Source organism: Tubulanus polymorphus, chromosome 3 (genome assembly GCF_964204645.1).
Source record: "Tubulanus polymorphus chromosome 3, tnTubPoly1.2, whole genome shotgun sequence".
NCBI classification, from domain to species: domain Eukaryota; kingdom Metazoa; phylum Nemertea; class Palaeonemertea; order Tubulaniformes; family Tubulanidae; genus Tubulanus; species Tubulanus polymorphus.
Genome location: NC_134027.1, coordinates 26,754,449 through 26,767,022, shown reverse-complemented (window position 1 = coordinate 26,767,022; position 12,574 = coordinate 26,754,449). Strand labels below are relative to the sequence as shown.

The 12,574-nt window shown below is 34.7% G+C and overlaps 3 protein-coding genes across 3 annotated transcripts; 2 read left to right on the top strand and 1 right to left on the bottom strand.

Annotated features, from left to right (window-relative positions):
* Positions 1-2: 2 nt before the first annotated feature.
* On the top strand, positions 3-4,367 carry LOC141901984 (uncharacterized). The gene is made up of 12 exons (XM_074789595.1): positions 3-92; positions 421-530; positions 613-699; positions 834-896; positions 973-1,051; positions 1,206-1,291; positions 1,372-1,425; positions 1,706-1,810; positions 2,450-2,561; positions 2,653-2,755; positions 3,056-3,207; positions 3,500-4,367. Exons 2-12 carry the CDS (start codon positions 456-458, stop codon positions 3,589-3,591), a joined length of 1,008 nt encoding a protein of 335 aa, XP_074645696.1. The 5' UTR covers positions 3-92; positions 421-455; the 3' UTR covers positions 3,592-4,367.
* Positions 4,368-5,359: 992 nt separating this feature from the next.
* Positions 5,360-8,558, bottom strand: LOC141901420 (polyadenylate-binding protein 2-like). The gene is made up of 8 exons (XM_074788634.1): positions 8,464-8,558; positions 8,072-8,218; positions 7,868-7,988; positions 7,391-7,458; positions 7,196-7,302; positions 7,037-7,124; positions 6,345-6,493; positions 5,360-6,019 (listed from the first exon to the last, which is right to left on the bottom strand). The coding sequence occupies exons 2-8, from the start codon at positions 8,210-8,212 to the stop codon at positions 5,989-5,991; spliced, it is 705 nt and encodes a 234-aa protein (XP_074644735.1). The 5' UTR covers positions 8,213-8,218; positions 8,464-8,558; the 3' UTR covers positions 5,360-5,988.
* Positions 8,559-9,690: 1,132 nt separating this feature from the next.
* LOC141901433 (uncharacterized) lies at positions 9,691-12,146 on the top strand. The gene is made up of 2 exons (XM_074788657.1): positions 9,691-9,772; positions 10,328-12,146. The coding sequence occupies exon 2, from the start codon at positions 10,351-10,353 to the stop codon at positions 11,605-11,607; it is 1,257 nt and encodes a 418-aa protein (XP_074644758.1). The 5' UTR covers positions 9,691-9,772; positions 10,328-10,350; the 3' UTR covers positions 11,608-12,146.
* Positions 12,147-12,574: the final 428 nt, after the last annotated feature.

Below are 12,574 nucleotides of genomic sequence, written 5' to 3'. Positions count from 1 at the left end.
GGGTTCAGAAAGGTTACACTTCCTGGTTGGTTGGGTTTCTCATTTCTGATATTCGCCTATTCGATGCTTCAGTTCATTGCACTCAATTCTATGTAAGTTCTACATTTTATTTCACACTTACTCGCGTAATTTCAAATGACTCGATTGGATAGAAATAACTGTTTCTCCTCTGAAAATTGAGACTTATCTCCCATCATGTCCAATTCAATTAATCTTTTTTTGTAAATGTAGGCTAATGTTTTGTACACAAGTTATCATCCATGCTTTTTCGCTGTTCCTTTTTCATCGGATAGAGGCTTGTGTATAGATTATCTGATTATGATTCTAAAACTCTTTATTCCGGTTACTGACCTGACTTGTTGAAATCTATCTTGATTAATCTGGAGTTGACTGATATTGTCTCTGAATCTGTTGTAACAGGCACCCACAGTAAACCTGTTGTAGATGTGAAGAAGATGCAGAGAGAAGGTCCGGTTCAGTTTCTACGCTATCATCAGGGTAGCGTTAGAGGAGTCGCATTTCATCCGAAGGTAATTTCTATCAGAATATTTGCAATCGTTTTAGATACATTTCCTTATATAGGCTATAAATATGATCTGTTTTCACTAATAGGATCGCTATTTGTTTTGTTCCGGAGCCTATGATGGTAAAGTCAATCTTTATTCAGCTAAAAAAGCTGAATACATTCAAAGTTATGCTGTAAGTATTTCACATGAGAATTGAATTTTTTCCCGATTCTTCAACATTCTGAAGCCAATCTGGCAACTTATGAACACTTCTGGTCTCTGCACAACTGGATTTCTGATTAATGGTTATTGTTTATATTTGTTTAGATAACTACAGTAAGTTTAGCGAGGAATATCAACGCAGTGCGTTTTACTTGTGACGGAGCCAGGGTGAGTTCACTCAAATAGCCACCAAACAAAAATAAAAGGCGGTTTGTTTGATATTTGAGTTGATTGATTATTTCAGATTCTTGCTACTACGACTGCTAGAAGACTCGCTATGATTGACATTGAAAGAGGAACTCAGATTTTATCATATGATAATTGCAAGTATTCTAATACATCTAACATATGATCAAACTATCATTGTATTTACAACTTATTCAAATGACGTCATTAGTTAATTAGTTAATCCAATCACAAATGAACAGAGTATATTAAAACTGTTTGAATATTTACTATAATCTCAATGTATTTTAGGTGCGTTTAATGGACGAGATCGAACAGGACTTGCAGCTGATCCTCTCGCTCCTAACATCGCCGTCTGCTGCTGCGTAAATGGAAAGGTATTTTCTCTAATAGTTTCCAGTAAACCGAAATCTCGCTGCTCTTAAATGAATGAACTCTGATCTGTCTGTATTTATAGGGTTTGACGTTGTTCGATTTTCGAATGCCATTGCCACTCGATTTTATCAATGATGTAAGTAGCTTTAGGTTTAGGAGTGAAGTTCATACACTTCTGGAGGAGGGATAGAAATAGGCCACTATATGTACAAGCTGCATTTGATAGGAATGGATCACACCAGTATCAATAATAACTAACCCCTGTATTCCTGTATAAAAAAGAATTAGGGATACTGATTTAATCCATCTACTATCAAATGTGACAAGCCCCTGTGGCAATTGTGTATGTGGTTGAAAATCAGCTGAAGTTTTTTTCCTTATCTTAACTCATTCTCTAAAAATTCAAAATAAAACAGGTTCATACAGATAACATCCGAGATGTGACGTTCCTACATGAAACATGGCCGTGGGGCGATCGTGGTAGGATCCTGTTGACTGCCGGTGCTGATGGCATGTGTAAAGTATGTATCATCACTATCTATCCATTCTAGTCTGTATGATAAATATAGGCCTATAAACCAGTGATGTATAAACTGATTCTCTTTGAATTAATAAAGATTGCTTACCATGGATAAAGTTAATCTTAAGTTACTATAAAACAATAATTTTGAAGCGAGACCTCACACGGCAGCTCGCGCCATTTTGCAGAGCTTCTCGGGACCTGTGGTGACAGGTCTGCTTGAAAACTGATGAAATGAAGGAAAACTTTAATTTTTATGGTCTCTTTATAGTAATGAATATAATAAAGATTGCTTACCATGGATAGAGTTAATCTTAAGTTACTATAAAACAATAATTTTGAAGCGAGACCTCACACGGCAGCTCGCGCCATTTTGCAGAGCTTCTCGGGACCTGTGGTGACAGGTCTGCTTGAAAACTGATGAAATGAAGGAAAACTTTAATTTTTATGGTCTCTTTATAGTAATGAATATAATAAAGATTGCTTACCATGGATAGAGTTAATCTTAAGTTACTATAAAACAATAATTTGTTGACTGGCATCATCACTATCATCACTATCTATCCACTATAGCGTGTATGATAAATATAGGCCTATAAACCAATGATGTATAAACTGATTCTCTTTGAATTAATTTCAGGTTCTTACGTTCGATGGTAAAATAGTTCACGCGATTGACGCTGGTCATAGTTTAAACAGTGTATGTCCTACACCTGAACATTACGGATCCGTTCAAGATGATGGTTTCGCGAGTAAGAAGAAAAGAGAAACATATTTATAATTTGTTTAGAATTCCAGCACTTCGAATACGATTGATAATTGTTGTTTATTTGTTTGATATAGGTTTGATAATGATGGGCGGTAGTTACGCGTGCGCTTACCTTCCTGATTCTGGTATTCAAGAAAAACTTAAAGAAAACGGAGATATGCCCCTGTGGAAAATAAGGTAGGCACTGGAACATTATTTCCAATCAAGTGGGCAATGTGCCTTAGTAATTATTCGTACAGCCCTAGGCTTGCACTGTGTCCCTCATCTTATATATCTTAAAACTATGAGAATTCCTACAATGTAAGATACTACTCTTGTATGACATATGATGAAAATAAAATTATTATTATTATTATCAAGGTTTGGTCTCAAGGATTTGATCTAAGACCAGTCTATAAACCAATAAGTAAAGTTTCTAATAAGTAAAGATAGTACTGTGTGCATTTGATTAATTGTGAATGTATTGTTTATTTGAAGGTATACTTCTAATGGAAGTATGCTATACACGGCGTGTGATAGAGGTGTTATACGTCGGTATCGTAGATGGCCCGATTATCACGAGTATTTAGGAGATGTTTACACGCATAAAGCCGATGTTGAAGATATGGATATTTCTCCATACGATGAATGTATCCATTTATTTACAATTTACTACCAATATTTCTAAAGATCCAGGGATTTAACTAGGGGTTTCAAACTTCAAATGACAGTTGGCTGAAGCGTTGAGAGAATTGTAAATTTACAAGAAGTGTCTTATGAGGGGAGAGGATTAGAGGGAGCACATCCCCCCTAACTCTCTCCCTCTGTAAGACACTGAGTGTCAATGAGCTCAATGCCAAATCTTTCTGGACGTTTTAGGGAACCTCCTAGCATCGCCCCTGCTCTTGTCTCTTCGTTTATTCCTTAATGAGTTTATTGTAGATCTGGTAACGGCGTCTAAAGATCGCTCAGTAGGGGTTATGAGACTCGGGTCGCCGAATCATGGAGTTTCGGAATACGGTGAACTTACATAGCATCAACTGCTGCTAGTATCGATTAAAACATTGCTGATTCACTGAGCACAAATTCTGAAGATCGGGCAGACGTGTCGCATCGTGTCAACTGCTCGAAAAGTTCACAGGTCGCGAGTACAGATTTCCGGTTCGGCCCCCCTGTTATAGAGACAGAATATATATTGAAATACAGCTGGCAAAACTGGCTGAATACTGAGTAAGAAGAGTTAAAACAATCGGTAGATTGAATAAACCGCAAGCTGCAAGAGTACTCAGTGATTACTTACAAGTGAAGCAGGGTTTGTGACGTTATTGATCTCGTGATGAAGAAATTCAGTTCTCTCTCTCAGAATATTATTACCTTACTCAAATGTTATGTACGTGTAGATATATTAAATGAAAATATTTTTATTTTTACTTACATCAAAATCTTTTGCTTTATCATGTAAGCATTTATAATCTGTTTTTGCACACACACACATATATTTCGACGTATAAACATGCGGACAATGTTTTAGGGCATTTGGAGCAGAATGTTTATTTGATTTTCATGTCTTATTTTTCAATAACTGGACGATAGTTAATTATTTCAGATATCAGTGATTGAGAGTTGTATGTACTGCAATCTATTGTATATAGATGGTGACGAATATCATTATAACACTGTACATGTAATAGGAATGTATCATAAAGAAATGTTAGCTATTTTCAGTTCCAGATATTGAAGCTTGTAGAACTAACCTAAATTCAGTTTCATCATGTACATTACCTGTTATATATGTGCCATGCAAATAAACAAAGCATTTATTTTCAAAATGATGATTTATTTGTGTCAGTCAGTTTTTCACCTAAAATCGTCTAAACTTAGTTGTATCCCATCATACCGCCAGATGAATTTCATGTTTTTAACCCAAAAAAGCTTACGAAATTGGAAGGAATCCAAAAGGGATGGAAATCTTTTCTTGCGTGCAACCAAAACCAAAACCTGCTAGAAATATATTCATCTTATTCAGAATAAATGTGTATGTAGCTGTGACCTAACTCTAGCTCTGCAGAGATTTGAACCCAATTTTCAAGCCAAATGTGCTAATCACTGAACTGTGGCGAATGTGTTATGTGAGACTGGTCATCAGTTTAGTGAGCATTTAGCTGTGAAGACCAGTCTGATGTGGTCTATTCATGATCATTAACAATACCCTGGCCTATAATTCATGATGTTTGAACAGCATATCGTTATAAAACTTAGCTTTTGTACAAATGTTGAAATTTGTTATTCCAAATCTGGTTACACAATGGAGGACAATATGGTTAAATACTTTTCTTAAAAGGGCTTAAAAGGGTTTGTTCCATGTACTCTTATTGTCCAACTGGTACTGATGCTCCTATCCATTGTACCGATATTCCTCAGATCCATTGTACTGATATTCCTCAAATCCATACTAAAATAAACAACAAGTTATAAACTAAAGGCACGTGAATAATGTAAGATTTTATTTTTTTCAAACTAAAAAGGAAATCTGACATTTCTGACAAAATTTATGATTGTACCAAAGATTAAAACAAAGCCAAATGATATTTCAACTTCAGATTACTGACTCTTATTTTTCACACTACTAATAATTTCAAACGTTATATCAGTTCTAATGACAAACACAAGATTATCATTTTTAGTAGTTTGGATGGAAGATTTACAGAACATTGAGTAATAGAATGAAGCAGGTAGTGAAAAATTTGAAATCTACGCCAAGTGAACATTTCTGATTAGCAGAATGAAGATATTGACATAAAACAGTCACAAACAACTATGTATGGTAGTACAATTACATAGAAGAATAGCTTGAAATAACTTGCTATCTATCAATATTCATCAGATTAAATGCAAACTTCCGAGGAATGCTGTGCTCATTTCGTTTGCGGTAAGAAGTCCAGTTTTCAATTTCATGAACCGCAGCTTTTGACAATATTTACACGTTAAAAAGTTTGAGGTTTCATCAGAAATAATGAATTACGTAAAGTAGAAGCAGAAACGTTCACATTATGAGCCGAGCTGTCACATCTGCACAAACACCGCACGAGAAAATATCCTGCAAAAAACATATTAACACACAAACTCCATTCGCCTTTAAAAACAGTCAATAATCGCGATAAAGTTTTCTGAATTCTGAAATCGAAAGATGTAGTATCAGTATACAATGAACAGGTATTCTAAATTTGGCAGTATTTTTTTTTCTAGCAGTATCTTTTTTCATCTCTTTTTTTTTAAATATTTTTATTTTTTCGCAGTATCTTTTCTTTATATATATATTTTTTTTCATCAATTTTCATTCATTATTTTGACTGCTTTTTTTTTTCTTTTTCTTTCGTTTCTTTTTTTTCTGCCAATTTACTATTTTGTGTGTGAAGCTTCAGCAACAACATCTAATACGGAGAATACCACGGTCGTCTAGGTCTGAGAAATAGAGAAAACAATAGAATTACAATTTTACTCTCATGTCTCTGATTAGAAAAAATACTTGCGCGTTCTGAAATGAAAAACATCTACGAGCAAATAATATAAATCATCATACGGAAGCAAACTACAGTTTTCATAACTTAAGATCAGGAGATAAAACATGCAATGTCTTCAACAGTGAATTTGATTTGCTGAAAAAGTATATGTATAACAAAGAAAAACGCGTGAATCTGAAATATTTAAATGAAAATATTATACAAGAAATTTAATTGATTGAAATCTTAGAAGAGACAGAATTAGAATAGGATGGAAAGCGACTGACCTGTACATTCCGCGACCACGGGGTCGGTACGACGATGAAAATGAACTAGAGAAATACGGATTATAACCTCTGCCTCGACCTCGTCCTCGACCACGCGGAGGTCGGTTCGTCGATGAAATACCCGGTCTGTTCGTTCGTTTCACCATTACCTACAAAAAAAAAAAACAGCGACATTCTTAGCATTTCAACGGAATGAATGTTCTTCAGGGTCCCAATATTAGATACAGTTAATCTTGCAAAACATGTCTTCGCTGTAATGGTCATTAAATCGATGACTGATCCAAATGATAACTAAAGCAATAGTTAATTGATTTGCAATTACAAGTTTGGACTAAAAAATTGAGACAACTTCAGTTATGTGATGATAAATATCCAAATGACAACTAAGACTTACACTTAGGTCAGTTGCTCGAAAGCTAGTTAAAGTTCATTGGATGGATGAATGCCACAGAGACAATTGAATTTGGTATTTGTCCACCAGTTAACTGTAACCAACGTTTGAGCAATTGTCCCGTTATTGCAAATGGAAAAGTTTATGACTGCAACTAATCTTAGCCATCTGTAAATTTTAACTTCTCCAAGCGTTTTAAATTACTGAATATAGTTTTATACTGAAGTAAAGCGCTATATAAGAAAATACATTATCATTATTATCATTGATATAAATGAGTTTGATTTTAGTTTATTTTTACCGCTATTTGTCGACCTCTGAATAACGAATCGTTCAAAGCCTGGGCCGTAGTGACTGAATCTTTATCCGCGAATTCGATGTACGCGAACCTATCGATAATAACAATCAATTAGCGGAGAGCGAAATAAATTTCGACCGTTTATCGTCGTATAATAATTACCCTTTAGGATGCCCGGTATATTTATCGCATAAAATCGTAACACGGTTTATAGAACCGCAACCGTGAAAGTGTTGCTCTAATTCTTCAGCAGTTGCACCGTAATCAACCTGCAAATTATCATAACGTTCGTTTATTTCCGTCGTCCAAACTGAATTCATTGTTGTTTCTGAAATCTGTATCCAGATAATCACTTACATTAGCTACGTGTATAGATCTGGCATCGGCGTCGATTTTTTCCTCCATTGACATCGATAATGGACTCGCTGAAAATAAATACTACTTTGTAGAAATACTCATTACGCTGTGACTGATCAGATCGATGGACTCTAGAATTTTCACATAACTTTTCCAGATTTTCATAGTCTTATTCTGACCAATTAAAATCAAATTTCGTGGACTTAAATTCGTAGCTCGATCATAAAATCTAAGCACCCTGGGACCGGTTGCTCAAAAATTGGTTAAAAATAACCAGCGGTTAAATACCATAGTAACAATGAAATTTTAATTGTCACTATGTTAACTATCCACTGGTTAACTCTTACCAACTTTTGAGCAACTGCAGCCCCTGGTATATTGCATAAAAAGGATCAAAATTTTCTGAAAAACTTGCATTTTGTTACATTTCACATGAATCAGATTATTGTTTTTTTATATTATATAGTATGTACTTACTTAGACCAGAAGACGATGTTGTACTAAGATTCATTTGTTTATCGACTTCATTCTGCATTTCTTTTAATTTTTCAGCTTCCTCTTCCATTTCCCGAACACGAGCTTTAATTGCTTCAAGTTCCTACAAATATTATCATTTCATTCTATTAAAGCGAAAAGAAATCAAAATCTATCATGGAAAAACATGATTTATATAAAACCTACTGGATCTTCTGGATTTGTATCTTCAGTCGTGTCTCCTGGTGAAACATCAACATCATCGGTACCTAAACCTTCTGTAGACACGTCGTCAAATGTCGTAGAATCGTTGGTAAATTCGTGTTCACCATCACCATTTTCTGCCATTTTACACTAGAAATTCAAAGATATAAAATATGAAAGATGGTTTAGTGTCAATATTAGGCTACACCGTACGACTACACGTCGTAGGTAATTTTCGTCGTTTTTGTTTGGTAAATAGTTGTATTTATCCAGAGCGTTCAACTTGACTTGTTCATTACTTGAGTTTTTACATTTTTCTGACAAAAAAGTTTAATTTATCCAATTGTAACCAACATAATAAACATTTCAGATAATATACATATACATTTTCCAACCTTTTCTTTGTTAAAAACGTTTAAAAATACGGTTCCGTTGTTAAACGATCTCTCAAAGGCTCCACTGGACTCTGTATTCTCGCTCGCCGCGTGTGAACTTGTAACCGACTGCAAGTTGTCGTCGCCGTACCCACAAAGTGTCCGAGTCCCGGAACCGGCTAATCCAGTAGAGAGCCGTAATAAAAAAATGGTCGTCATTAGTTCCAAGACGAGTTTGTCGATGACGTCATATATAAATAATAACATAACCACATGCGTCCTGGTACGCGCTCTTATCTGTTAGAGCAGTTGGAAATGTCTATTTCAACTTGACTTGAGAGAGAGCATCAGACGATGGCCTAGCTCAGTCGGGCTTGATAGTAAATACCTGATAAAAAGTCTGATCAGGGCCCGGTTTCACGAAACAGTTTAAGCCTAAAACAGTTATGTTTTAATTGTTGTCCTCATTGAAAACATGAAGTAACCAATGGCAATTACACCAAAAATTTTAGTTGAACTTGTTTGTGAAACTGGGCTCAGGACTAGAAAGGACTGGCAGTTGACCTAAAACATCGTTTTTTAATCCATTCTTTACTGTGAAGGATTGCAAAAGACATGTCGGTCTGAATCGAACTCTACTGGGCTTATCTGAGAAGAAAAATAAAGAATGTTTTGTTTCGTGTTTTATGTTGTTTTTTTTCTGAAATCTCTTACGATAAGCTATCAGTTAGTTCATACTACTGAAATAGGACAGATTTTCGAATTTTCAGTAGACCCAGTTTCACATATCATACTAAATTTAAGACGAATTGAAGAACTTTAGAACTATTCTATGATTCCGGCTATTGTTGAATGGGTATCTAAAAACACATCATATAGTCTACTAGCAAGAGTTATTTGATTTTATCATTATAAGTCTTGCAAGAAAATAAACATGCATTACTACTTCTACGCAAGTAAATAATTCATTTTGTTTATTTACAAACTAGTGATTATTCGTTTTTGAATAATGTTGAACAAAGAATCAACAAAAGATGATAACGAAGGAAAAGATTGCGGCAATTTGTTTATGATCATACAATTCAGCGCACAGAATTGGTTGAATAAAGTTTTTGTATTTATGTCTGTTCCTCACGCACGTGGTTATGTTATTATTTACCAATTACGTCATCGACAAACTCGTCTTGGGACTAATGACGACCTAAAAAAATGGGAAAACCCGGTAAAGTCCCGTAACGCCATCTATAATATAATCTAAATAATAAATTTTAGAGGTTATCACCACTTTTCTTACAAGGAAGATACAATAACGATTTCTAAATAGAGAGCAGTAAGTAGAATAAAGACTAGTTAGTTACCTAATCGTTGGTGGTAAGCTTTTTATAATCGGATGGGCTTATACCAACGTATGTATGTGGTTTGTGAAAATATCCGATCGTGAAACTAAACCGCAGACAGGTTACTGACTAAATAAAGACAACATCAATATTCACCACAGTCGCCTGGTTCCATTAATCTTTGTTTGCAGTCTTTAATGCTATGTTCTTGACTTTCTGATTGTCTTTTTAGTTTTTAGCCTAACAACACCACAGCCACACACACAGGGGCCTGACACAAAACGATTTTGACCCCAGTAGCCTGATAGGTACTACCTACGATAATGGGGTCATAAATATTCGTGTAAGGCCCCTGTAACCTACACTACAAGTATAATTTACAAAACTATTTGTTTCATGCCAGTCATGCCTGTCATGCCAGTCAGTAGGCCTACAATTGCCAATACTCTTTTACTTTTTACTTATTATCAAAGTTTTTTAAAGTTTATTGCTTCCAACCCAAATTACGATATCAACAACATAATACGGTATCATTTTTAATTTTTCAGAATACCTGCCAGTGCCATTGATCATGGAGCCAACAAAAAAACCAACAATGGACGATGTTGGACTGTTCATTAAAAAGATGGGTATAGATGACCCTGATTGGTATCAGGAGGGTCAATACGATGCTATTTTGTTATATCATCCTAATGATAGAGAGAAAGCGCACATTCTAAAAGGTGAAATAGAGTCTTTAGAATGTAAACCTCGAATATGTACCGAAGACGACAGTTGTCTGTATTATCAGGGGTTAAAACGACGTGAGGAATGTTTCAATAAAAGTACATATATGATGATGTACATTACGCAAAATTTTGTCGGTTTCCACTCCGATTTGATAAAAGAAGATGCAGTCGCTGAGATGTTCGATAATCCGGATAAAAGATGGTGCCTTCTACCGATGATTTGTCTAGATACTATGAAAGATGTGAATCTTCCGTTTGGTTTGAGAGGAATAAAACCAATTGAAATCAAAGCAATTCCCAGTAAATCATGTCCCAGCGATACAACGTATTTTGAAAAATTTCAAAAAAGAAATCTCGTGAAGATTATGAATTTGAAAAAACAATACAAAAGGGAGCGTGAGAAAAAAGATGAACACGAATTAAAACTTTGGAAAATTGAAAAGTTTAAGGAACAAATGGCAATTTCGCATCAGCGGAAAGCTGAAACCGACGCAGCAGCCTCGATGAATCTAACGAAGAAATTAAGTGAACTTAGTTTGAAAGAACAAAAAAACAAACGTGAAGAAGGTATGAGTCAAACTAGCAGAAGTCGTGATAAAGGATGCACTGATATACTGCCCGGGACTGTCATTAATATCTATCATGCTAAAGGGGTTCAGCTTGGAAATTCAAACACCATGACAGTTACGACATATGATGATGATGATAGTACTAGTAGTGAAGAGGAAGAATTTGATGATGCTACAGAAGAAAGAGCCGTTTATAAAAATGATGCCACTGGACGTAAAACTGTTTATGACAATGATGCTACAGAAGGTAAAACTGTAGATAAAAATGATGAAACTGAACGTAAAACTGTAGATAAAAATGATGAAACTGAACGTAAAACTGTAGATAAAAATGATGCTACAGAACGTAAAACTGTAGATAAAAATGATGAAACTGAACGTAAAACCGTTTGTAAAAATGATGCCACTGAACGTAAAACTGTTTATGAAAATGATGAAACTGTATGTAAAACTCCTTTTCGAGCTGATGATGTATACAGTGACTTAACACTGCAAGGAGGAATTGTAAAATGTTTATTCGAAACTTGCTAAAAAACTAAATTCTAACCTTCCATCACATTCGAATCATTCTGAAATTGCAAATGATGTCGTAATTTGTCTATCTTCAGTTTTACTATTGCTTGTCTGTGATCTTGCAGTATTTACTGTACTTTCAACTCATTGTTTTTGAGGTGAGCTCTACAAGATATAGTCGATGTGTTTTGCCAAATGTCCTTCGAGTCTGCTATTGAAATCATTACTTTACCGGTGACTCTGCTTGCCTTAGATCTTGTGGGACCAATATGTTCTCTCACAAATTTCGAAGTGGGGAATCATGGGTCATTGTCACGATGAATTGGAGTAAGAAAATTTGCACATTGTTATATATTATAGAGGCCATTTTCTTGGGGGTAATTTGGGTTTAAAAGAGTCTACTTATGTTTGTCATGAAGATGTTTTATGTTCCGATTGCTTAAATCAAGTTGCTTTCATAGACGTCAATGTCAAAATGCTGTAAACCATTGTTTAAAAAGACTTACAAAATGTTTTTGAAGAAAAATTCTTTATTCTCAAACATTAAACAATCATTATTTATGTACATATTGATAACATTGATTTAAAAATTTTTACTCTTATTTCTTAGTAAATAATTCAATTTGGTTCATTTGAACGAGATAAACGAGATAGATACTCAAGATTCATATTACAGTTAACCTCACCTTACTCAGACATGGCCAACTCAGATAAAAAATAAAATCATTTTCTGACTTCCGAAAGCATATTTCCGATCTTTAACTCTAGTCTGGATTAACTCAGTCCAATTTTACCGGTCCTGGTTTGTCGAAGTTTCGTGAGGTTTGCTGTACTATCATAAGAAATATGATTATTCATGTATAAAAAGAACCTTTGATGGACGGAATAAGTCGACTAGTTTAAGAACTAAAAGATGAATGTTATTACAAATATATCACAGTACTTTCATTGATATCGATCTATTCCATGTAATATACACAAATTG

Coding starts and splice junctions, on each gene's coding strand:
- LOC141901420 (XM_074788634.1), bottom strand. CDS start 8,212: ATGGCAGAAAATGGTGATGGTGAACACGAATTTACCAACGATTCTACG. Junction 7,125..7,195: donor TATACCGGGCATCCTAAAGG/GTAATTATTATA, acceptor TATTATCGATAG/GTTCGCGTACATCGAATTCG. Junction 6,020..6,344: donor CGTGGTCGCGGAATGTACAG/GTCAGTCGCTTT, acceptor TCTATTTCTCAG/ACCTAGACGACCGTGGTATT.
- LOC141901433 (XM_074788657.1), top strand. CDS start 10,351: ATGGAGCCAACAAAAAAACCAACAATGGACGATGTTGGACTGTTCATT.
- LOC141901984 (XM_074789595.1), top strand. CDS start 456: ATGCAGAGAGAAGGTCCGGTTCAGTTTCTACGCTATCATCAGGGTAGC. Junction 531..612: donor GAGTCGCATTTCATCCGAAG/GTAATTTCTATC, acceptor TTTCACTAATAG/GATCGCTATTTGTTTTGTTC. Junction 897..972: donor TTACTTGTGACGGAGCCAGG/GTGAGTTCACTC, acceptor TGATTATTTCAG/ATTCTTGCTACTACGACTGC.